This window comes from Oncorhynchus kisutch, linkage group LG23 (genome assembly GCF_002021735.2).
Source record: "Oncorhynchus kisutch isolate 150728-3 linkage group LG23, Okis_V2, whole genome shotgun sequence".
In the NCBI taxonomy this organism is placed as follows: domain Eukaryota; kingdom Metazoa; phylum Chordata; class Actinopteri; order Salmoniformes; family Salmonidae; genus Oncorhynchus; species Oncorhynchus kisutch.
The window spans coordinates 4220006-4246491 of NC_034196.2; the positions used below are offsets into that span (position 1 = coordinate 4220006).

The 26486-nt window shown below is 43.9% G+C and overlaps 1 protein-coding gene across 8 annotated transcripts in view; it reads right to left on the reverse strand.

The window, feature by feature from the left end:
• The window catches only part of LOC109868286 (spermatid perinuclear RNA-binding protein-like), a 135374-nt gene that overhangs the window by 20400 nt on the left and 88488 nt on the right, over nt 1–26486 (reverse strand). For all 8 annotated transcript variants that reach the window (XM_031802603.1, XM_031802604.1, XM_031802606.1 and 5 more), the window contains 6 exons: nt 21684–21828; nt 13088–13182; nt 12424–12519; nt 10621–10732; nt 8724–8821; nt 1168–1357 (listed from right to left, as the gene is read on the reverse strand). In XM_031802603.1, coding sequence (XP_031658463.1) covers nt 1168–1357; nt 8724–8821; nt 10621–10732; nt 12424–12519; nt 13088–13182; nt 21684–21828 — 736 coding nt within the window. The remainder of the gene's footprint in view (nt 1–1167; nt 1358–8723; nt 8822–10620; nt 10733–12423; nt 12520–13087; nt 13183–21683; nt 21829–26486) is intronic.

Consider the following 26486-nt stretch of genomic DNA (forward strand, 5'->3'; position numbering starts at 1 on the left):
CTGTGTAGCCAACACCTCTGGAAATGTTTGGTAATGAGGAGTAAATAGGAGTTGGCTTTACAGGACAAACAGATCCTGGATCAGGCTAGGAAAGGAGGGTTTGATGTAGGTGTCATGTCGTTTATAGAGAGAGAGAGAGAAAACACCTGCAGTCATGTGGTGTTGGTTTAGAACAGAAGGAAAGGAGTGCCTGATTCTCTCCAGGAGTTGGCTTTACAGGACAAACAGATCCTGGATCAGGCTAGGAAAGGAGGGTTTGATGTAGGTGTCATGTCGTTTATAGAGAGAGAGAGAGAAAACACCTGCAGTCATGTGGTGTTGGTTTAGAACAGAAGGAAATGAGTGCCTGATTCTCTCCAGGAGTTGGCTTTACAGGACAAACAGATCCTGGATCAGGCTAGGAAAGGAGGGTTTGATGTAGGTGTCATGTCGTTTATAGAGAGAGAGAGAGAAAACACCTGCAGTCATGTGGTGTTGGTTTAGAACAGAAGGAAATGAGTGCCTGATTCTCTCCAGGAGTTGGCTTTACAGGACAAACAGATCCTGGATCAGGCTAGGAAAGGAGGATTTGATGTAGGTGTCATGTCGTTTATAGAGAGAGAGAGAGAAAACACCTGCAGTCATGTGGTGTTGGTTTAGAACAGAAGGAAATGAGTGCCTGATTCTCTCCAGGAGTTGGCTTTACAGGACAAACAGATCCTGGATCAGGCTAGGAAAGGAGGGTTTGATGTAGGTGTCATGTCGTTTATAGAGAGAGAGAGAGAAAACACCTGCAGTCATGTGGTGTTGGTTTAGAACAGAAGGAAATGAGTGCCTCATTCTCTCCAGGACTCAAGCATTTCCTCAATCTATGGGAGAATGTGTCTGAAAGTTTAGACAGCTGTTATCATCAGGCCCATGAAGCTTTGGTAGTCTTGACTTATAAAGGGCCAGACGGTTCCTGCTGACCAAGGGAGCTGACCAGTAAAAACAAAACACCCTAGCTATGTTACAAGTAACAAACTAGAGAAACTACTGGCCCTATATGTCCAAGTCATATTTCCGTGGGCAATTAAGTGTATTACTTATTACTTTTAATGACTTTTCATCTGATCACATGACCCAGGGAGGGAACTTCTAACAGGTCACATAACAGAGCAGGGTCAGAGGTTAGGTGTCAGGGCTGACCTTTCCTCAGGTTCCTCTTCATCTTCTTGATGAGGTCTTTGTCGTCCGTGGGCCCATCCTCGTAGGGCCTCTTCAGCCCTGAGCCCTCCCTGTCTGACCAGGGGTATTTCTGGGAGGGTTTACTAGAGGGGAGAGGGTCCATCTCCAGCACCTTGTAGATGTGACCGAACGCCATCAGTCTCAGAGCGTGCTGGAACAGAGAGACACACAGCAGACAGGTGAGGAGAGAAAGAAACCGAGGCACGGCAGACAGCGGAGAGGAAGAGGAGAGAAAGAAACGAAGGCACGGCAGACAGCGGAGGAAAAGAGGAGAGGAAGAGACAGAAAGACAGACAGGTGTGGACGGAAAGGGACAGATAGGTCAGATGAGAAACAGAAAGTGACAACAAACAAAGCACACGGACAGGTGAGGAAAGAAGGTGACAGATACACAGACGGGCATGACGGAGTCAGGTCTAGGGGTCAGTGCCGCTGACTCCGGATCACACATTCCCCCTGGCGATGGGGGTTTGAGCCTTGTCTCGGCTCATCTGTCTAAGCCTACAGTCCAAAGATTAACAAAGAGAGGAGAAAAACAGGAAACAGAAAGAGAAACAACTAACAAAACAAACAGATCTGATCTCCGTGGTTCATTGATCCCATTTACAGAAATCAACTGGTTTTACTTGTTTGTTTTTATGTACAAGAGCCTATTCAGCAACAACTTCCATCACACTCACCCAAGAGTCACAGACGTTGCTTAGCAACAGTGGCTCCAGTACTAATCCCAGGTAAACAATACAAGCGGATGATTGGAGCTGCACTTTTCTTTGGCTAAGCTGAGTGGCATAGAAAAGGCACTGGGCCTTCATGGATCACTATGTACAGTATGACTATGTGTGGAGAGGGATAGGCCAGTATTGTGATTGGCAGGCTGGCACCAACTATCCCTTACTGAGAGAAATTAAAGGAGAAGCAGGCCTGGCTTTCCTACGTTAAAATGTTTCCGCACGCACAGTGTGAGCCCTACCACTCCAGTATCCTTGCACACTGTAATCAAAATCAAATCAAATGGTATTTGTCACATGCGCCGAATAAAACAGGTGTAGACCTTACTGTGAAATGCTGACTTACAAGCCCTTAATCAACAGGTGTAGACCTTACTGTGAAATGCTGACTTACAAGCCCTTAATCAACAGGTGTAGACATTACTGTGAAATGCTTACTTACAAGCCCTTAACCAACAGGTGTAGACATTACTGTGAAATGCTTACTTACAAGCCCTTAACCAACAGGTGTAGACCTTACTGTGAAATGCTTACTTACAAGCCCTTAACCAACAGATGTAGACCATACAGTGAAATGCTGACTTACGAGCCCTTAACCAACAGGTGTAGACCATACAGTGAAATGCTTACTTACAAGCCCTTAACCAACAGATGTAGACCATACAGTGAAATGCTGACTTACGAGCCCTTAACCAACAGGTGTAGACATTACAGTGAAATGCTGACTTACAAGCCCTTAACCAACAGGTGTAGACCTTACTGTGAAATGCTTACTTACAAGCCCTTAACCAACAGATGTAGACCTTACAGTGAAATGCTGACTTACAAGCCCTTAACCAACAGGTGTAGACATTACAGTGAAATGCCTGGTTACAAGCCCTTAACCAACAGATGTAGACCTTACAGTGAAATGCTTACTTACAAGCCCTTAACCAACAGATGTAGACCTTACAGTGAAATGCTGACTTACAAGCCCTTAACCAACAGGTGTAGACATTACAGTGAAATGCCTGGTTACAAGCCCTTAACCAACAGATGTAGACCTTACAGTGAAATGCTGACTTACAAGCCCTTAACCAACAGGTGTAGACCTTACTGTGAAATGCTTACTTACAAGCCCTTAACCAACAATGCCGTTTTAAGAAAATAACAATAACGAGGATATATACAGGGGGAACCGGTTCCAAGTCAATGTGCAGGGATACAGGTAAGTTGGGGTAATTTGTACATGTAGGTAGGGGTAAAGTGACTATGCATAGATAATAAACAGTGAGTAGCAACAGTGTAAAAACAAAGGTGGGTGTCAATGCTAATAGTCGGGGTAGAGGTAGAAGCTGTTAAGGAGCAGTTTGGACTTAGACTTGGCACTCCGGTACCGCTTTCCACGTAGTAGCAGAGAGATCAGTCTATGACTTGGGTGACTGGAGTCTTTTGACAATTTTTAGGGCCTTCCTCTGACACCGCCTAGTATATATGTACTGGATGGCAGTATGCTTGACCCCAGTGATGTACTAGGCCGTACGCACTACCCTTTGTAGCGCTTTACGGTCAGATGCCGAGTAGTTGCCATATACAACCGGTCAGGATGCTCTCGATGGTGCAGCTGTAGAACTTTTTGAGAATCTGGGGGCCCATGCCAAATCTTTTCAGTCTCCTGAGGCGTTGTCGTGCCCTCTTCACAACTGTCTGTGTGTGTTTGGACCATGATAGTTTGTTGGGGATGTGGACACCAAGGAACTTGAAACTCTCGACCCACTCCACTACAGCCCCGGGAGCATGTTCGGCTCTCCTTTTCCTGTAGTTCACGATCAGCTCCTTTATCTTGATCGCGTTGTGGAGAGGTTGTTGTCCTCCTCCCTATAGGCCGTCTCATCGTTGTCAGTGATCAGGCCTACCACCGCTGTGTCGTCAGCAAACTTAATGATGGTGTTGGAGTTGTGCGTGGCCATGCAGTCGTTGGTGAACAGGAAGTACAGGAGGGGACTAAGCACGCACCCCTGAGGGCTGTAAATATGGTATTGGCCCTGGAACTGACCCTTGTATATAGCTTTCTTCCTTCCTTGTGTTCTTCTTCTTTCTATTGCTTGTGTGTTTTTGTTCTACTTTACTTTTGTTATATAGTACTACTGATATTGATTACTGCATATTTGGGAAAGAGCTGGCAAGAAAGGCATTTCACTGCACTTGCATGTGACAATAACACTTGAAACTCCACAGTCAATTTCCGAATGCAAATATATCAGAGGCGCTCAGGAAAGGCTCAGATATTCATATGCAGCGTTGCTTCATCTCATTCCCAGAGCCTCCCTCTATCGCTCTCCTATCTAGCCATGTATCTACTACAATACAATTAGCCACATTGACATTCCATTGCCGTTTCACCTTCCTACAAAGGAGAGGGTAGGACGATCCACTCAGACATGCAGCTCACTCCCGCTCTATTCCTAACCCGGCTTAGTGGAGCACACACACACACACACACACACACACGCCAGGGTTTCTGTTAGCAGGTAATAGCTGTTTTTTTTGCCGATACATTTTTTTTTTAACGCTGATGAATAAAATTGCCGCCAGCCAATTCTCTTTAAAACATTTTTTTTTAAATCCCATTGCAAAATAATGCTTTTTTGCCAATTCATTGACGGAAATACTAGTACATGCAAATACATTTGACCATTTGTCATATTTATCAGTCTTTTGGTTCATTTGCATAGGCCTAATTGTGTGGAATTGAATTGGTGCGTGTATTTTCATTAGTTGTAATTTATCACATGCACAAAGCAAACAGACACAGAGCCTCAGCAGAAAATCAGTCAGACAGTGTGAGAGATGTGCAACAAAACACAATTGTGTGTTAAAAAACGGTTTTAAAGGCCACGATTAAAAATACCTACCATTTGTATTTCTCAACTGGCCTATTGAAGCACATTGCTGCACTTATAATGTGAATGAAATAATAGTATCAACATTTTGATTTGTTGCATCAGCCTCATTGCCTTTTAAAGTTTTTTTTGATGTAGCTTAAGCTTACTGGTTGTATGAATTTGCCACCACCATGCATCACTGTAGGGATTGGGCCATGGTTTCCTCCAGACGTGACGCTCGGCACACAATCCTGTCTCGGAGCTCTACGGATTCCTTCGACCTCGTGCACTGTCAACTGCGGGACCTTATATAGACAGGTGTGTGCCTTTCCAAATCATGACCAATCAATTGAAATTACAATGAAGTTGTAGAAACAGCTCAGGGATGATCATTGCACCTGAGCTCAATTTCGAGTCTCACAGCAAAGGACCTGAATAATTATGTAAATAAGGTACACTACCGTTCAAAAGTTTGGGGTCACTTAGAAATGTCCTTGTTTTTGAAAGAAAAGCATTTATTGTCCACTAAATAAAATCAAATTGATCAGAAATACAGTGTAGACATTGTTAATGTTGTAAATGACTATTGTAGCTGGAAACGGCTTATTTTTAATGGAATATCTACATAGGCGTACAGAGGCCCATTAACAGCAACCATCACTCCTGTGTTCCAATGGCACGTTGTGTTTATCCAATGGCACGTTGTGTTTATCCAATGGCACGTTGTGTTTATCCAATGGCACGTTGTGTTTATCCAATGGCAAGTCCAAGTTTATAATTTTAAAAGGCTAATTGATCATTAGAAAACCCTTTTGCAATTATGTTAGTACAGCTGAAAACTGTTGTTCTGATTAAAGAAGCAATAAAATTGGCCTTCTTTAGACTAGTTGAGTATCTGGAGCATCAGCATTTGTGGGTTCGATTGCAGGCTCTGAAACTCGTCAGTCTATTCTTTTTCCCGAGAAATGAAGGCTATTCCATGCGAGAAATTGCCAAGAAACTTTGTTATAATCAATTTATTGATGTGATTATGATGTTCTATAGGTCAGGCCCTACTGGTCATGTGCATGCGATGCATGCAAGAAATTGCCAAGACATTGAAGATCTCATACAACGCTGTGTACTACTCCCTTCACAGAACAGAGCAAACTGGCCCTAACCAGAATAGAAATCGGGAGTGGGAGGCTCCGGTGCACAACTGAGCAAGAGGACAAGTACATTACAGTGTCTAGTTTGAGAAACAGACACCTCACAAGTCCTCAACTGGCTGCTTCACTAAATAGTACCCGCAAAACACCAGTCTCAACGTCAACAGTGAAGAGGCTCCTCCGGGATGCTGGCCTTTTAGGCAGAGTTGCAAAGAAAAAGCCATATATCAGACTGGCCAAGAGAAATAAAATATTAAGATGGGCAAAAGAACACAGACACAGGACAGAGGAAGATTGGGAAAAGGTGTTATGGACAGACAAATCTAAGTTTGAGGTTTTCGGATCACAAAGAACATTCGTGAAATGCAGAAAATGAAAAGATGCTGGAGGAGTGCTTGATGCCATCTGTCAATCGTGGTGGAGGCAATGTGATGGTCTGGGGTGCTTTGGTGGTGGTAAAGTGGGAGATTTGTACAGGGTAAAAGGGATCTTGAGGAAGGAAGGCTATCACTCCAATTTCCTCTTACAACAGGACAATGACCCAAAGCACAGCTCCAAACTATGCAATAGCTATTTAGGGAAGAAGCAGTCAACTGGTATTATTCTGTCTATAATGGAGTGCCAACACAGTCACCGGATCTCAACCTTATTGAGCTGTAGTGGGAGCAGCTTGACCGTATGGTACGTAAGAAGTGCCCATCAAGCCAATCCAACTTGTGGGAAGTGCTTCAGGAAGCATGGGGTGAAATCTCTTCAGATTACCTCAACAAATTGACAACTAGAAATGCTAAAGGTCTGCAAGGCTGTAATTGCTGCAAATTGAAAATTTTGCACGCCCAATTTTTCAGTTTTTGATTTGTTAAAAACGTTTGAAATATCCAATAAATGTCGTTCCACTTCATGATTGTGTCCCACTTGTTGTTGATTCTTCACAAAAAAATACAGTTTTATATCTTTATGTTTGAAGCCTGAAATGTGGCAAAAGGTCGCAAAGTTCAAGGCGGCCGAATACTGTACATTGATTATAGTGTTGGCAAATTGGCTTAGTCTCGTAGTGAGGACGTTGCTAGATTCATGAACATAATTTTGCAATTCTGAAATTTCTTGGAACAAATTACCAAACCATAAAACTAGCTAGCCAGCTATGGGTAATTGTAGCTAGCTACCTGACAGGAGTGCTAGTTATATACGTTAGCTTACTAGGTAACGTTACATTAATAGCTTTAGATTGGTTGTTTTTAAGCTCAACTTCAAGATTTCCTCCAAGGACGTTGCCTCTCCGATCATCACTCTCCCTCGCTTGGGCAAGTGACATTTAAGGTACATTAGGAGGTGGCGATGTAAAACATAATTCAAGGGCTGAGGGTTTAGGGCAGAGGGGGCTATCTACTTTGAGTTTGAAACGCAGCCATATGCTTGCTTTGTGTAGTCCTCTTTGATTTAGAAAATACTGTTACACAAACAACATGCTGATTTAGGTCTACACAATCACTGGTAATATCCGGCTGTATAGCTCTACCTCAGTACATTTATTAGCCTCTGTAGCTAGCGATTAGCATTAGCGATTAGTGGCTAACAATTAGCGGCTAACAAGATGTAGGCCCAACTTGCTAAGAAAAAAGTAGCTGTTTGCAGATGTAAGAAACACAAACTATTAGTGTAATTATAGAATTCTAGTGGATTTATATTGAGAAGCAAATTGAAAACAGTATCGTTGTCATCAACATTGTTGCATGCGCTGAATGCCATGCTGACTGAACGCAGGTGTCTCTGGGTCAAGGAACAACGAATGTGCTCCTTGAGTGACAGGAGGCGGCGCTAGGTCTGTGTGGAAAGCGGCATGGAGAAAGAGGTCAGAGAGATGACTGAAGTAGCGAAGTAAAATCTAAAAATGGACGTTACACACGGCGTATCACATTTAACAGACTAAACATTTAAAAACCATTGACATATATGGATCTGTGCTATTCACTTTGAACTGGATTGTGTTTACAGCATGAGCTGTTGTCAGTAGATGTTTTGAGATTAAAGCGAGAACTGCATGTAGCCACGTGTGCACATTTGTTCATATCCTTTGCTAGTTAGTGAGTTATTAGCCCAGTTATAGATCATTTGTAGTCAGCAATGGGGGAGTGATTGCTTTCCTACAAGAGCACAAAACGTGTACATTTCTACACATCTTTGAGAAGTGAGAGGGGAAAAATAGCTTTTTTTGCATCAATCAACAACAATATTTTCAGTCACCTCCTTGTCTGAAGGACAAACAGGTTCATGTCAAGCCCTGCATGTTTTTTTTTCACAAGTCATGTGTAATTTAGGACGGCATTGAACACCACACATTGGCTGCTACTGTAGGCTGAATGATGATAAAACAACTATTTCCATGTTAAAATGTTATGTTATTTCTCCATTGTTTTTGATGGTAGACCACTCCGGTAGAGCAAAATTATGATTAAATAGCCACAGTAGCCTACTGTAACGGGTACAGCCTCAGTATTCAAATTAAACATGCACTGGATGTTGCACAGGATTTTCACAATGTTCAAGTTTGCGCTGAGCAGACCTGAAATTTGCTCAGTGCTGATTTTTTTTTTTGAGGGAACTTTTCCCAGGACTGCTATCTGACAATACCAATTTCTGGGTTCAAACCTGAATCGCACGCAAGCCACAAGACATGGCTACCCCATGGAGCCAAAGAGCCTAGGCATTAGCATGGGGAGCTTAGGGAAGGCGCACAGAACCACTTCCGTTCCACAGGTGTGAGGTGAGGGTTTTACCTGTGCACTGTATGTGATGGCCTCTGCTTCCTCGTCTGTCATGGCCGTTAGGGTGTTGGTCAGCTCCTTCTCGCACGGGTCGTGTAACCCTGGTCCTCCTGGGGGTCATAAGTAGACGAGGAAATCTTCATTTCATTCAACCTTTATTCACACAGGTTACTCTCACTGAGATATAATCTCTTTTGTAAGAGATAGCTGTCCAGTGTGACACCAATATTATTCACATGCTGATATTAATATAGATATAGTATCCTTCAATCACTTCTAGTGCCTTCAAAAACGACCTCGTGGAACGCGGCACATCAGTGAGGCAAATGCACCACCTACTCCTTATTACATCATCAGTCAGATGAGCAGTCGTGTCCTGTGCCCCCAGGGTTAACTAAATGAGCCTCTGATTACTACATCAGTCGATTGCTAATGAGTTATGACTTTATGAAATCATCAGAACCTGATTATTTGAAAGTAACAACAGGATTGTTTTTTCCCATGTCAGCTTGTAACTGGGAAAGTGTAAGGCAGAAAGAGAGAGAGAGACAGAGTAAGAGAGAAAGATAAACCGAGAGTGAGAGAGAGACAGAGAGACAGGTACAGTGCATTTGGAAAGTATTCCGACCCCTTGACTTATTCCACATTTTGTTACGGCCTTATTCTAAAATGGATTAAATCAACACACAATACCCCATAATGACATAGCAAAATTCTTGCAAATGTATTAAAAATAAAAACGGAAATATCCCATAACTTCACTCAGTACTTTGTTGAAGCAACTTTGGTAGCGATTACAGCCTCAAGTCTTCTTGCTTGACACACCTGTATTTGGGGAGTTTCTCCCATTCGCCTCTGCAGATCAAGCTCTGTCAGGTTGGATGGGGAGCGCTGCTGCACAGATATTTTCAGGTCTCTCCAGAGATGTTCGATCGGGTTCAAGTCCGGGCTCTGGCTGGGCCACTCAAGGACATTCAGAGACTTGTCCCGAAGCCACTCCTGCGTTGTCTTGGCTGTGTGCCTAGGGTCGTTGTCTTGTTTGTTGTTGTAAGGTGAACCTTTGCCCCAGTCTGAGGTCTTGAGCGCTCTGGAGCAGATTTAATCAGGATCTCTCTGTACTTTGCTACGTTCATCTTTCCCTCAAAGCTTGGCATTCAGGCCAAAGAGTTCCATCTTGGTTTCATCAGACCAGTGAATCTTAAAGGCCTGATTCGTGGACTGCTCCAGAGATTGTGGTCCTTCTGGAAGGTTCTCCCATCTCCACACAGGAACTCTGGAGCTCTTTCAGAGTGACCATTGGGGTCTTGGTCACTTCCTTGACTAAGGCTCTTCTCCCCCGATTGTTCAGCTCCAGGAAGAGTCTTTGTGGTTCCAAGCTTCTTCCATTTCAGAATGGTGGAGGCCACTGTGTTCTTGGGGACCTTCAATGCTGCAGATATTTTTTGTGCCTAGACACTATTCTGTCTCGGAGCGCTACGGTCAATTCCTTCGACCTCATGTCAACCTCATGGTTTTTGCTCTGACATGAGCTGTCAACTGTGGGACCTTATATAGACAGGTGTGTGCTTTTTCAAATCATGTCGAGTTAATTTGATATACCACAGGTGGACTCCAAGTTGTAGAAACATCTCAAGGATGATCAATGGAAACAGGAAGAACCTGAGCTCAATTTAGAGTCTCATAGCGAAGGGTCTGGATACTTATGTAAGGAAGATATTTCTGTTTTTTATTTTTAATACATTTGCCAACATTTCTGAAAAACTGTTTTCGTGTTGTCATTCTGAGGTATTGTGTGTAGATTGACAGGGGGGGAAAATGTAATACATTTTAGAATAAGGCTCTAACGTAGCAAAATGTGGAAAAAGTCAAGGGGTCTGAATACTTTGCGAATGCACTGTAGGTACTGTACCTGGAAGGAGGATTCCTGAGGCGAGACACTCCATGACCCGACGGAGGGCCTCCCCTGCACCAAGCGGCCGGTTACACGTGGCTATGGCCTTCTCACAGATTAGCTCCAGGGGCTGGGGGAGATACCAAGATCAAGATAAAGCAAGAACAGAGAGATCAGATCAGCTGTTAGTGGCACACAAACCAGCATATGTTTGGTCTGAGACACCAGTATATGTTTGGTCTGAGACACCAGTATATGTTTGGTCTGAGACACCAGTATATGTTTGGTCTGAGACACCAGTATAAGTTTGGTCTGAGACACCAGTATAAGTTTGGTCTGAGACACCAGTATAAGTTTGGTCTGAGACACCAGTATATGTTTGGTCTGAGACACCAGTATATGTTTGGTCTGAGACACCAGTATATGTTTGGTCTGAGACACCAGTATAAGTTTGGTCTGAGACACCAGTATATGTTTGGTCTGAGACACCAGTATAAGTTTGGTCTGAGACACCAGTATATGTTTGGTCTGAGACACCAGTATATGTTTGGTCTGAGACACCAGTATAAGTTTGGTCTGAGACACCAGTATATGTTTGGTCTGAGACACCAGTATATGTTTGGTCTGAGACACCAGTATATGTTTGGTCTGAGACACCAGTATAAGTTTGGTCTGAGACACCAGTATATGTTTGGTCTGAAACACTTATATATGCTTGGTCTGAAACACCAGTATATGTTTGGTCTGAGACACTTATATATGTTTGGTCTGAGACACCAGTATAAGTTTGGTCTGAGACACCAGTATATGTTTGGTCTGAAACACTTATATATGTTTGGTCTGAAACACCAGTATATGTTTGGTCTGAGACACTTATATATGTTTGGTCTGAGACACCAGTATATGTTTGGTCTGAGACACCAGTATATGTTTGGTCTGAGACACTTATATATGTTTGGTCTGAGACACCAGTATATGTTTGGTCTGAGACACCAGTATATGTTTGGTCTGAGACACCAGTATATGTTTGGTCTGAGACACCAGTATAAGTTTGGTCTGAGACACCAGTATAAGTTTGGTCTGAGACACCAGTATAAGTTTGGTCTGAGACACCAGTATATGTTTAGTCTGAGACACCAGCATATGTTTGGTCTGAAACACCAGCATATGTTTGGTCTGAGACACCAGTATATGTTTGGTCTGAGATACCAGTATATGTTTGGTCTGAGACACCAGTATATGTTTGGTCTGAGACACCAGTATATGTTTGGTCTGAGACACCAGTATATGTTTGGTCTGAGACACCAGTATATGTTTGGTCTGAGACACCAGTATATGTTTGGTCTGAGACACCAGTATATGTTTAGTCTGAGACACCAGTATATGTTTAGTCTGAGACACCAGTATATGTTTGGTCTGAGACACTAATATATGTTTAGTCTGAGACACCAGTATATGTTTGGTCTGAGACACCAGTATATGTTTAGTGTGAGACACTTATATATGTTTGGTCTGAGACACCAGTATATGTTTAGTCTGAGACACCAGTATATGTTTAGTCTGAGACACCAGTATATGTTTGGTCTGAGACACCAGTATATGTTTGGTCTGAGATACTAATATATGTTTGGTCTGAGACACTAATATATGTTTAGTCTGAGACACCAGTATATGTTTAGTCTGAGACACCAGTACATGTTTAGTCTGAGATACCGTATCCAACTATACCAGTGTGCTGGAGTTGATTATTTTTCTAACACAGTGTCTTTTCACAGGACAAATGGAAATAAGCTAGGTGAGCGAACTACAGTACAGACTTACCCATCCTTTCAGCGGCTCCCAGGCTGGTCGTCTATTGCACATGTCTCTCAGGATCCTGAGGATGATGACACATGACTTCAACCCGTTTACTCTGGCCTGGAGTCGGAGAAGAGAGGGAAGGTAACACTGAAGCATACACACGCTACCAGGGGAGTGCAATAGACACACATTTATATTTAGCGCAAGATTTGATTTAGCTTGGAATAATGCTTTACAGACTGTCACTAGAAAAGGGGTTGAATTATTCACTTGAGGAATATTCGTTCGAGTCTGAAAATAAAGGTTTGGTTGAAAGAGGATCAATTATTTTGAGGGAAGCTTTGACATAAATGACAGTCAGGCAGGTTTCGAAACAGCCAAAAGAAACAAAAAGTGTAGCAATTGCTTTTGTAGCCTTACAATAATCTCTCTCTCTCTGTATGTAGGCTATTATACTACACAGGGCATGATTGAGAGATTCGATGAATGAGTCATTTTTGAATGAGAGAAATAGATTTTATTTTTTTTAATCATATGAATGTTTTCAATTATAGTTGGCAGATAGCTGCCGTTTCAAATCAATTCTGTATTTTTATTAAGTGATTTGATTCATTCATTCATTCATTTTCACGTGATCATAAGGCTACAATGACAATGGAGAGGTGAAGTAGAACTGAGAGCCAACCTGGAACCATTTGGCATGTCGCAGAGCCGCCAGGGCCACCAGGCATCTGTGCCTGTCCAGCATGTCTGCCGGGTCTGTCAGCTCAACACCCTCCACTGGTGAAATAAGAATGGGATATATATATATATAGTATAAAGTAGAACACACACACACACCGAAGTGTGTGTTTGAGATGGACTGTATATCCACTACTGACGGACTACTCTTTGACTGACCACTCATTGTAGAACAGTCAGTCTGCGGTCGCTGAGTGCAATATAGTCGATCCCAAACACTCCCAGACACATACGTTCCTAATCTCAAATGGAACCATGGCCCATAACTCCAAGACATTTGATCTCAGAGGATTGGAGAGGTGTAGGCAAGTGTACGTTTTCAGCATATCGCTTACGTCTCTGCAATAGGGGTCCATTTGGAATTGGGAAACACACACGCGACAGAGGGACACACACGTTGACCACGGCAAAGTTCTGTCAGGAGTACAGCGAACGATTGGCCGAGGAGTTGTTCAGATAGTTAGAACTTCCATTCCTTCTCAAGTATCTTAGAAGAGCCATCCACATTTCCAGAACAAAGTCAAATAAATATTCTCAATCATTTTCATTTTTACCCTGACACCCATATTTCCTGGACATCTATATATATGATCAGAAAAAATGTGTCTAGGATGCCAGGCAAAGGGTTATTATGATAAGACAAAAGCACGTATCTTACATTGTGATAAGACAAAAATATATATCTTACATTGTTATTTCAGAATATATCAGAATATATAATACAATGAGCACATTAGTAAATTCCACTCCATTCCTCTCCATGCACTCAAGCATCCTGACTGGTTGCATCACTGCCTGGTATGGCAACTGCCCGGCCTCCGACCGCAAGGCACTACAGAGGGTAGTGTGTACAGCCCAGTACAGCCCTGGGGCCAAGCTTCCTGCCATCCAGGACCTCAATATCAGGCGGTGTCAGAGGAAGGCCCTAAAACTTGTCAAAGACTCCAGCCACCCGAGTCACAGACTGTTCTCTCTGCTACAGCACGGCAAGTGGTACCGGAGCGCCAATTCTAGGTCCAAGAGGCTTCTAAACAGCTTCTACCCCCAAGCCATGAGACCCCTGAACATCTAATCAAATGGCCTCCCAGACTATTTGCATTGACCCCCCCCCCCCCTTTTACACCGCTGCTACTCTCTGTTACAGTGCCTTGCAAAGTATTCATCCCCCTTGGCGTTTTTCCTATTTTGTTGCATTACAACCTGTAATTTAAATACATTTTTATGTGGATTTCATGTAAGGGACATACAGAAAATAGTCCAAATTGGTGAAGTGAAATGAAAAAAATAACTTGTTTCCAAAAGTGGTGCGTGCACATGTATTCACCCACTTTGCTATGAAGCCCCTAAATAAGATCTGGTGCAACCAATTACCTTCAGAAGTCACATAATTAGTTAAATAAAGTCCACCAGTGTGCAATCTAAGTGTTACATGATCTCAGCATATTTACACCTGTTCCCAAAAGGCCCCAGAGTCTGCAACACTACTAAGCAAGGGGCACCACCAAGCAAGTGGCACCATGAAGACCAAGGATCTCTCCAAACAGGTCAGGGACAGAGTTGTGGAGAAGTGCAGATCAGGGTTGGGTTATAAAATAATATCCAAAACTTTGAACATCCCACGGAGCAACATTAAATCCAATATAAAAAAATTGAAAGAATATGGCACCACAACAAACCTGCCAAGAGAGGGCCGCCCATCAAAACACACAGACCAGGCAAGGAGGGCAGTAATCAGAGAGGCAACAAAGAGACCAAAGATAAGCCTGAAGGAGCTGCAAAGGTCCACAGCGGAGATTGGAGTATCTGTCCATAGGACCATTTTAAGCCGTACACTCCATAGAGTTGGGCTTTACGGAAGAGTGGCCAGAAAAAAGCCATTGCTTAAAGAAAAAAATAAGCAAACACGTTTGGTGTTTGCCAAAAGGCATGTGGAAGACTCCTCAAACATGGAAGAAGGAACTCTGGTTAGATGAGACTAAAATTGAGCTTTTTGGCCATCAAGGAAAACACTATGTCTGGTGCAAACCCAACACCTCTCATCACCCCGAGAACACCATCCCACATTGAAGCATGGTGGTGGCAGCATCATGCTGTGTGGATGTTTTTCATCGGCAGGGACTGGGAAACTGGTCAGAATTGAAGGAATGATGGATGGTGCTAAATACAGGGAAATTCTTGAGGGAAACTGTTTCAGTCTACAAGAGATTTGAGACTGGGAAGGAGGTTCACCTTCCAGCAGGACAATGACCCTAAGCATACTGCTGAAGCAACACTCATGTGGTTTAAGGGGAAACATTTAAATGTCTTTGAATGGCCTAGTCAAAGCCCAGAACTCAATCCAATTGAGAATCTGTGGTATGACTTAAAGATTGCTGTACACCAGTGGAACCAATCCAACTTGAAGGAGCTGTAGCAGTTTTGCCTTGAAGAATGGGCAACAATCCCAGGGGCTAGATGTGCCAGGCTTATAGAGACACCCCACTAGACTTGCAGCTGTAATTTCTACAAAAGGAGGCTCTACAAAGTATTGACTTTGGGGGGGATGAATAGTTATGCACGCTCAAGTTTTCAATTTTTTTTGTCTTATTTCTTGTTTGTTTCACCCCCCCAAAATATTTTGCATCTTCAAAGTGGTAGGCACATTGTGTAAATTAAATGATACAAACCCCTCAAAAATCAATTTTAATTCCAGGTTATAAGGCAACAAAACAGGAAAAATGCCAAGTTGGTGAATACTTTCACTAGCCACTGTATTATCTATGCATAGTCACTTTAATAACTCTACCTGCATGCACATATTACCTCAATTACCTCGACGAACCGGTGCCACCGCACATGGACTCTGTACCGGTACCTCCTGTATATGGTCTCGCTATTGTTATTTTACTGCTGCTCTTTAAATGACTTGTTCCTTTGATTTCTTATTTAAACTGCATTGTTGGTTAGGGGCTTGTAAGTAAGCATTTCACTGTTGCCTTCGGCGCATGTGACTAACAATTTGATTTGATGCAGCAGGTCAGCAATGGGAATCCTTGTGTGTGTGTTTGTGTCTGTGTCTGTGTCTGTGCCTGTGTCTGTGCCCAGTTGCTTCTGGAGCGGATTATTACAATGCCTCCATGAAGCAGAGAGCAGGCGAAATAGACACAGCACACTCTGTACTCAATGTCCCAGAGAAACTGGCCCATAGCTAGACGAGTGCAGAGAAGATAAAAACAGACCTAAAGCTAATCATAACATCAGCAGCATTTGTCCTGCTACTTATCATACAGCACCCCCAGGTACTGTACCAGCTTCAGTACACTGAGTATGGAGCAGGGAAAAACAAGGCGACTCGTATGGATGAATAAAGTAGCCTGTTATTTTTCTATCCCGTATCGGTTATCTCTCCCGCCATTCAACTATTCCAACACTCTACACAGGTACTGCACCAGCTCCTCTACCCTCGGTGTGGATTGAGGACAATAGTTTAGCATCGCTATATGGGACCATTACACAGGTTAATTTCATCTCTCTCTCTCTCTCTCACTCTCTCTCTCTCTCTCTCTCTCTCTCTCTCTCTCTCTCACTCTCACTCTCACTCACTCACATATATATCATCTCTCAGACCACCCGACTCAGCTACACAACGAGCTCTGGCTGAGGTTATGACTGGCCCTTTGATACTGACTTTCAGTGCTCCAACCAACACTGACAAATACCGGTTTATCCAACAGGAAGCGCGAACAAATTCAAGGTTTGTTTTGCAGCATCTCATCTGGTTCAAAATAAATCACGACCCTCCTTCACATGAATGATTGATTATGAATTACATTACGGCACAATTGTGAAATCTATACATTGATCTGAACACAAAATAAGAGAGCAGTAGTATAATTTATAATTCCATTACGGGTCAGAAAGTGGTGTCAGAAAGAGCACTTATTGAAACTTGAAATGGATACATTCTGCACCGTAATAGGTTCCATAAGACGCTGCCTAATAGGATACATAAAGCATTGCCTATCGATCTTAAAGGAATATATACAGCCTCGGTATCTATTGAAATGGAGTGGCTCTCAGCGCGGCGTGCCATCCAGGCAATGTTCCACTTTTGAAATGGCCACGTTCTTTTAGCTGAGTACGGACACCACTGGGACTGATGGTGGGCTCGTACAAATTACCATCCAGGCAAGGCACAGCTGGCGATACAACACCCGTAGATATCTGTTGAACGAAGGTCTGCTGAGACCAAAACATCGCACTTTGTTTAATCCCTAATTCGAATGGAGAGAGTGTCGTGCCTCATCTTGTAATGCAACGGTACTAGACTCTGGAGACGGCCTTGTTCTTTAAGCTATGTACTGTACAGACTGTGTACAGACACACTGTTTACACACAGACACCTAGCCTGGGTTCATACCAATTGCTGTGATGAGTTCCTGTTGCCAGCGAGTTGCTGTGGGACACTGAGCCGTTCCTCACTGTGACAGGGCCCTTGACCCGCTCGTCTCTCGCCGGAAATACAACCGGTACGGGGGGAGGGATAGTTCCCCTTGATCTACAGCCGCCCCCGTGTCATCTCTCATCTCTCACTCAGACCTTACTGTCGAGCAAGCTGGACCAGCACCACGATGGATGGGTGCGTTCCTGCCTCCGCTATTGATTTTGTCGGGGTCTAGATGTCTCCCTCTTCCTCCCTCGCTGCGTTCCAAACAGCACCCTATTCCCTATATAGTGCACTACTTTTGACCAGGGCCCATAGGGATTCGAGTGTGATTTGGGACGCAAACCCCTACCTCGCGCCCATCTCCTCTTCCCAATTACACCAACACGCCACACTCCCCCCACCAGTAGGCTACCACTGACAGAGGAGGAGAGATAGGACAGGAACGGCTGCCATTTTATAACCCCTTTTGAGGGATGTTGTTTAGCAATGTTTCGGCTCTCACAACATCACTTTACACTGAACAGTCTCAAAGTGACAAACTACCCAGGTATGTGAAAGAGATGGAGAATGTGATGATGAGAAAGAAAGGAATGTGGTCGATCAGATCCGTGTTATTTTCCCCCAGACTTTTCTGTATGGTTTCTTTGGTCTCACGCGAACCTCATCTTACTCAGTCAAGGGTTAGTGAGGACCCGGGGAGAGGGAGAAAATAGACCGTTAAACAGACAGGGAGAGAAGGTAGACAGAGGAAAGGGGTAGAAAGGGTTAGGGTTAGTGTTAGTGAGGACCCAGGGAGAGGGAGAAAATAGACCGTTAAACAGACAGGGAGAGAAGATAGACAGAGGAAAGGGGTAGAAAGATAGACGGTGGTGTCTTATCTGCAGAGAGAACATGTGTATTCTAGGGTGGGGCTCTAACTCTGCCCTGTCCCGGCTCCCTGTCCCGGCCCCCCCCAAAATTGTCAAAGATCCCAGTCACCCAAGTCATAGACTGTTCTCTCTGCTACCGCACGGGCAAATGTTACCGGAGCGCCATGTCTAGGACCAAAAGGCTTTTTAACAGCGTCTACCCCCAAGCCATAAGACTGAACAGTTCATCAAATGGCCACCTGGACAATCTACATAGCCCCCCCCCCTTTGTTTTTACACTGCTGCTACACTTGCTGTCACTTTACAAATTACCTCAACTATCCTGTACCCCCGCACATTGACTCAGTACCGGAACACCCTGTATATCGCCTCGTCATTCTTATGTACATTTATTGTGTTACTTTTTGATTGATAAAATTGTGTAAACTTTTGTTTATTTAGTAAAATATCTTATCAACTCCATTTCTTGACCTGCATTGTTGGTTAAGGGCTTGTAAAGTAAGCATTTCACGGTGTTGTATTTGGCGCATGTGACATGTGACAAACAGCCCTCTGGCTGTTTGGTTAGTCAAGAGAGGCCCATGGGTCAAATGTAGAGTGTTGGTGTTGACCATGATACATGCTACAGGGCTGCTGAGGCAGCATAGTAGGGTGAAGAATCACTATGACCGTGATCTTCTGGCTTTTAGGAAAGATTTGAGACTAATATGGCTCAGACTGCTGGATAAATGACTTTATGTTACAGAGTGGTGTGCGTGTGTGTGCGTGTGTGCGTGCGTGCGTGTGTGCGTGCATGTGTGTGCGTGCGTGTGTGCGTGCTGGGTGTGTACAGTGGCTTGCGAAAGAATTCACACACCTTGGCATTTTTCCTATTTTGTAGCCTTACAACCTGGAATAAAAAAAATATTTTTGGAAGGTTTGTATCATTTGATTTGCACAACATGCCTACCACTTTCAAGATACAAAATCATTTTTATTGTGAAACAAAAATATATGAGCGAGCGATGGCCGAACAGCATAGGCTAGATCTACTGCATTCCCGTTCGGCCATCGCTCATTCATATATTTTTATGTACATATTCTTATTCATTCCTTTACACTTGTGTGTATTAGGTAGTTCTTGTGAAATTGTTAGGTTAGATTACTTGTTAGATATTACTGCATGGTCGCAACTAGAAGCACAAGCATTTCGCTACACCCGCATTAACATTTGCTAACCGTGTGTATGTGATATCATAAGAAATAACAAACAAAAAAATGAGTGCATAACTATTCACCCCCCAAAGTCAATACTTTGTAGAGCCACCTTTTGCAGAAATTACAGCTGCAAGTATCTTGGGGTATGTCTCTATAAGCTTGGCACATCTAGCCACTGGGATTGTTGCCCATTCTTCAAGGCAAAACTGCTACAGCTCCTTCAAGTTGGATGGATTCCACTGGTGTACAGCGATCTTTAAGTCGTACCACAGATTCTCAATTGGATTGAGGTCTGGGGTTTGACTAGGCCATTCAAAGACATTTAAATGTTTCCCCTTAAACCACTCGAGTGTTGCTTTAGCAGTATGCTTAGGGTCAATGTCCTGCTGGAAGGTGAACCTCTGTCTCATTCTCAAATCTCTGGAAGACTGAAACAGGTTTCCATCAAGAATTTCCTGTATTTAGGCCATCCATCATTCCTTAAATTCTGACCAGTTTCCCAGTCCTTGCTGATGAAAAACATCCACACTGCAGTATGCTTAGGGTCATTGGGGTCATTGTCCTGCTGGAATGTGAACCTCCGTCCCATTCTCAAATCTCTGGAAGACTGAAACAGTTTCCCTCAAGAATTTCCTGTATTTAGCGCCATCCATCATTCCTTAAATTCTGACCAGTTTCCCAGTCCCTGCCGATGAAAAACATCCCCACTGCATGATGCTGCCACCACCATGCTTCAATGTGGGGATGTTGTTCTCGGGGTGATGAGAGGTGTAGGGTTTGCGCCAGACATAGTGTTTTCCTTGATGGCCAAAAAGCTACATTTTAGTCTCATCTAACCATAGTACCTTCTTCCATATGTTTGGGGAGTCTCCCACATGCCTTTTGGCAAACACCAAACGTGTTTGCTTATTTTCTTCTTTAAGCAATGGCTTTTTTCTGGCCACTCTTCCATAAAGCCCAGTTCTGTGGAATGTATGGCTTAAAGTGGTCCTATAAACAGATACTGTGGACCTTTGCAGCTCCTTCAGAGTTAACTTTGGTCTCTTTGTTGCCTTTGTTGCCTCTGATTAATGCACTCCTTGCCTGGTCCGTGAGTTTTGGTGGCCGGCCCTCTCTTGGCAGGTTTGCTGTGGTGCCATATTCTTTCCATGTTTTAATAATGGATTTAATGGAGCTCCATGGGATGTTCAAAGTGTTTTGATATTTTTTTATAACCCAACCCTGATCTGCACTTCTCCACAACTTTGTCCCTGACCTGTTTGGAGAGCTCCTTGGTCTTCATGGTGCCGCTTGCTTGGTGATGCCCTTTGCTTAGTAGTGTTGCAGACACTGGGGCCTTTCGGGAACAGGTGTAAATATGCTGAGATCATGTGACACTTAGATCACACACAGGTGGGCTTTATTTAACTAATTATGTGACTTCTGAAGGTAATTGGTTGCACGAGATCTTATTTAGGGGGTGAATACATGTGCACGCACCACTTTTCCATTTTTTTTTTTCATTTTTTTTTCATTTCACTTCACCAATTTGGACTATTTTCTGTATGTCCACTACATGAAATACAAATAAAAATGTATTTAAATTACAGGTTGTAATGCAACAAAATAGGAAAAACACCAAGCGGGATGAATACTTTTGCAAGGCACTATACGTGCACACCGTGCGCAAGTTTGATGAAGAGTTAGTGTCGAGGGAATATGGCATCTTGTCTTATCCATGTATTGTCTCCCCAAGGCAGGAGGATTGGAATACGGGCGTAACTTTGGGAGAGGGCCATGGATATATTTTCAAAGCTTACTGTGTCCCAGTGGAGTCCTGCTAACAACACTAGTGCTGCTGCTCTCTGCAGTAGCATAAATCATACACACAGATGTGCGCACAAACATGCGTATGCAAACCTACATACCTCAATACCTCCCCCCTCTATGTCCATGTAAAGACCAACTCATTTTATTTCCCCCTTAAACCTATTTCACTACCTCCGTTGGAAGAGAAAAAGACACACATAAACACAAAAACAACAGCGAAACAGATGTGATTGTGGTACCTTGTTCGTCCGTGTCGCTGTCCTCTCTCATCTGCGGGGAGGTGAGGGTGACCTTCAGGGTGAGTTTTGGCTCTGTCGTACTACACACCAAGATGGCTGCCTCTGGCACACAGCGCTGCACCTCATACTTGTCTTCGGTTAACTTCTGTTAGGGGTCAGAGGTCAAAAACAGCAGTCGTTAGAGGTCAAGGGTTAAAGGTCACAGCCAGGACAAACTGCACTTGACCCTTGGCTTGGGTCATGACAATCTCAGCTGGTCTCAGTCCAGGCTGTGCAAGCTGTTAAGAGCAAGCCAAATCACCAACAGTGCATTACACACACACACACACACACACACACACACACACACACACACACACACACACACACACACACACACACACACACACACACACACACACACACACACACACACACACACACAGACAATGCATTTACAAAGCAGATTATGAGAAGAGAGAGCGAGGGGGAGAATAAAAAGAAAGAAAGAAAAAAGGGCCCTGATTGAAAACAACATTGTTTGATGTGGAGGCTGAAAGCTAGTTCTGTCGCTATAATCCCTTGTATTAATGCCAGCCACACAATTACAATGTGCATGTCCTTTTTATGCATTCTTCCCACACACACACACACACACACACACACACACACACACACACACACACACACACACACACACACACACACACACACACACACACACACACACACACACACACACACACACACACACAATTACGATGTGTGTGTGTGTGTCAGTCCTTTTTATTAATTCTCCTCTCATACAAGGGAAATCAATTACCTCTGGCCCCAGTGATCCGGCTTAAGATCAGATGATGAATTTTAGAGTGTCAGCAGCACTCAGACAGCCATACACACTGATACACACACACACACACACACACACACACACAAAGAGACATAAACCCGCGCACAGACATAAAGACACGCACAAATACACTACCAAAGATACATTAAAAAAACACACACACAACCTCAAGGATACATAGCTAGTGTGTTGGCTGTTTAACTGTGCAGCGAGCCACACAGGACCAATCTGCAATCCATTACAATGTGATCTAAAGCACTGGGATGCTGACTCCCACTCATGACACTGGATGCCTCTCTGACCGGCTATTTAACATGGAGGGGGCCGGCAAGAGAAGAGAGGGAGGGAGAGGGGGCCATGGAAGAGGGGGAGAGAGGAGATGGGAAAGGGCTTGGGGTAATAAGACAGAACCCTAAATGTCCCACAAGTTTCACACAACATTCCACTGACATATGGGAAAACAAGCCAAAATGTAGCTCTGATATGGCTATGAGCATGTGCTAACATGGAAATGTAGGCCTCAATTTAAACCAAGGCCAAGAAAATGCTGCTATGGGTGTACTGTGAACTCTACACCAAGCTATATGAGGCCATATATACACAGGCAGTCAGGAAAGTAAAGGCTAGCTTTTTCAAACAGAAATGTGCATCCTGTAGCACAAACTCCAAAAAGTTCTGGGACACTGTAAAGTCCATGGAGAATAAGCACATCATCTCCCAGCTGCCCACTGCACTGAGGCTAGGAAACACTGTCACCACCGATAAATCCACGATAATCGAGAATTTCAATAAGCAACCCCTATATTACTAGCCTGCTCAACCTCTCTTTAGTATCGTCTGAGATTCCCAAAGATTGGAAAGCTGCCGCGGTCATCCCCCTCTTCAAAGGGGGAGACACTCTTTACCCAAACTGTTACAGACCTATATCTATCCTTCCCTGCCTTTCTAAGGTCTTCGAAAGCCAAGTTAACAAACAGATCACCAACCATTTAGAATCCCACCGTACCTTCTCCGCTACGCAATCTGGTTTCCGAGTGGGTCATGGGTGCACCTCAGCCACGCTCAAGGTACTAATCGATATTATAACCGTCATCGATAAAAGACAATACCGTGCAGCCTTCTACATCAACCTGGCCAAGGCTTTCGACTCTGTCAATCACCGCATTCTTATCGGAATACTCAACAGCTTTGGTTTCTCAAATGACTGCCTCGCCTTGTTCACCAACTACTTCTCAGATAGAGTTCAGTGTGTCAAATCGAAATGTTGTCCGGACCGCTGGCAGTCTCGAAGGGGGTGCCACAGGGTTAAATTCTCGGGCCGACTCTTTTCTCTGTATACATCAATGATGTTGCTCTTGCTGCTGGTGATTCTCTGATCCACCTCTATGCAGACAACAACCTTCTGTATACATCTGGCCCTTCCTTGGACGCTGTGTTAACAAACCTCCAGATGAGCTTCAATGCCATACAACACTCCTTCAGTGGCCTCCAACTGCTCTTAAATGCAAGTAAAACTAAATGCATGCTCTTCAACTGATCGCTGCCCACACCTGCCCGCCAGTCTAGCATCACTACTCTGAACGGTTCTGACTTAGAATACGTGGACAACTACAAATACTTAGGTGTCTGGTTAGACTGTAAACTCTCCTTCCAGACTTACATTAAGCATGTCCAATCCAAAATTAAATCCAGAATAAGCTTCCCATTTCACAACAAAGCATCCTTCACTCATGCTGCCAAATATACCCTCGTAAAACTGACTATCCTACCGATCCTTGACTTCGGCGATGTCATTTACAAAATAGCCTCCAACACTCTACTCAGCTAATTGGATGTAGTCTATCACAGTGCCATCCAGTTTGTCACCAAAGCCCCATATACTACCCACCACTGTGCCCTATATGCTCTCGTTGGCTGGCCCTCGCTTCATATTCGGCACCAAACCCACTGGCTCCAGATCATCTATAAAAGTCTTTGCTAGGTAAAGCCCCGCCTTATCACAGCTCACTGGTCACCATAGCAGCACCCACTCGTAGCACGTGCTCCAGCAGGTATATTTCACTGGTCATCCCCAAAGCCAACTCCTCCTTTGGCTGCCTTTCCTTCCAGTTCTCTGCTGCCAATGAAAAAAATCTCTGAAGTCTCTGAAGTCTTATATCTCCCTCACTAACTTTAAGCATCAGCTCTCAGAGCAGCTTACCGATCACTGTACCTGTACACAGCCAATCTGTAAATCGCACACCCAACTATCTCATCCCCATATTGTTATTATTATTTTTGCTCCTTTGCATGCCAGTATCTATACTTGCACATTCATCTTCTGCACTATCTATCACTCCAGTGTTTAATTGCTAAATTCAAATTATTTCGCCACTATGGCCTATTTATTGCCTTACCTCCCTAATCTTACTACATTTGCACACACTGTACACAGATTGTTCTACTGTGTTATTGACTGTACATTTGTTTATCCCATGTGTAAGTCTGTGTTCTTTGTGTCACACTGCTCTTCTTTATCTTGGCCAGGGCGCATCTTGCTTTATCTTGGCCAGTTGTAAATGAGAACTTGTTCTCAAATGGCCTACCTGGTTAAATACGGTGAAATAAATAAATAAAAATAATATTGTGTTGAGGAAGTATACCAGTTCCTATGAGTATACCAGGTCATGCAGCTGAGGTTAACCATTGAACTAGATGTATGCTCACGCAAGCATGTGTTTGTGTTTTCCGTTGCTACCGCGCACCTGCGTGTGTGTGTTTGTGTTTTCCGTTGCTACCGCGCACCTGCGTGTGTGTGTTTGTGTTTTCCGTTGCTACCGCGCACCTGCGTGTGTGTGTTTGTGTTTTCCGTTGCTACCGCGCACCTGCGTGTGTGTGTTTGTGTTTTCCGTTGCTACCGCGCACCTGCGTGTGTGTGTTTGTGTTTTCCGTTGCTACCGCGCACCTGCGTGTGTGTGTTTGTGTTTTCCGTTGCTACCGCGCACCTGCGTGTGTGTGTTTGTGTTTTCCGTTGCTACCGCGCACCTGCGTGTGTGTGTTTGTGTTTTCCGTTGCTACCGTGCACCTGCGTGTGTGTGTTTGTGCTCGTGCCGTGACCACGTGCGTGTGTGTATCCGTGCGCGGGTGAATACCTCTGCTGCCATATGTGTGTTTGACTAACCGTAGCCTCTTGTCTCCTGGCTGACAGTCCTATATTAATTACACATGGTAGCAGCTTATATATAGAACCGTAGCCTCTCGTCTCCTGGCTGACAGTCCTATATTAATTACACATGGTAGCAGCTTATATATAGAACCGTAGCCTCTCGTCTCCTGGCTGACAGTCCTATATTAATTACACATGGTAGCAGCTTATATATAGAACCGTAGCCTCTCGTCTCCTGGCTGACAGTCCTATATTAATTACACATGGTAGCAGCTTATATATAGAACCGTAGCCTCTCGTCTCCTGGCTGACAGTCCTATATTAATTACACATGGTAGCAGCTTATATATAGAACCGTAGCCTCTCGTCTCCTGGCTGACAGTCCAATATTAATTACACATGGTAGCAGCTTATATATAGAACCGTAGCCTCTCGTCTCCTGGCTGACAGTCCTATATTAATTACACATGGTAGCAGCTTATATATAGAACCGTAGCCTCTCGTCTCCTGGCTGACAGTCCTATATTAATTACACATGGTAGCAGCTTATATATAGAACCGTAGCCTCTCGTCTCCTGGCTGACAGTCCTATATTAATTATACATGGTAGCAGCTTATATATAGAACCGTAGCCTCTCGTCTCCTGGCTTCTGTTGCTGGCCTCTCCGCGACGACTGCACTATGAGGAGAGGTCGGCGGGGGTGTAAGAAGGACTGACTTTGGTCCGGCATTACAAAACCCGATCTAGCCAGACCTTCTGCGCACCGAGTGTCTCCTATCTACAGGTGGAGAATACACAAGTCCAATATAGTACAGACTGCTGAATGAA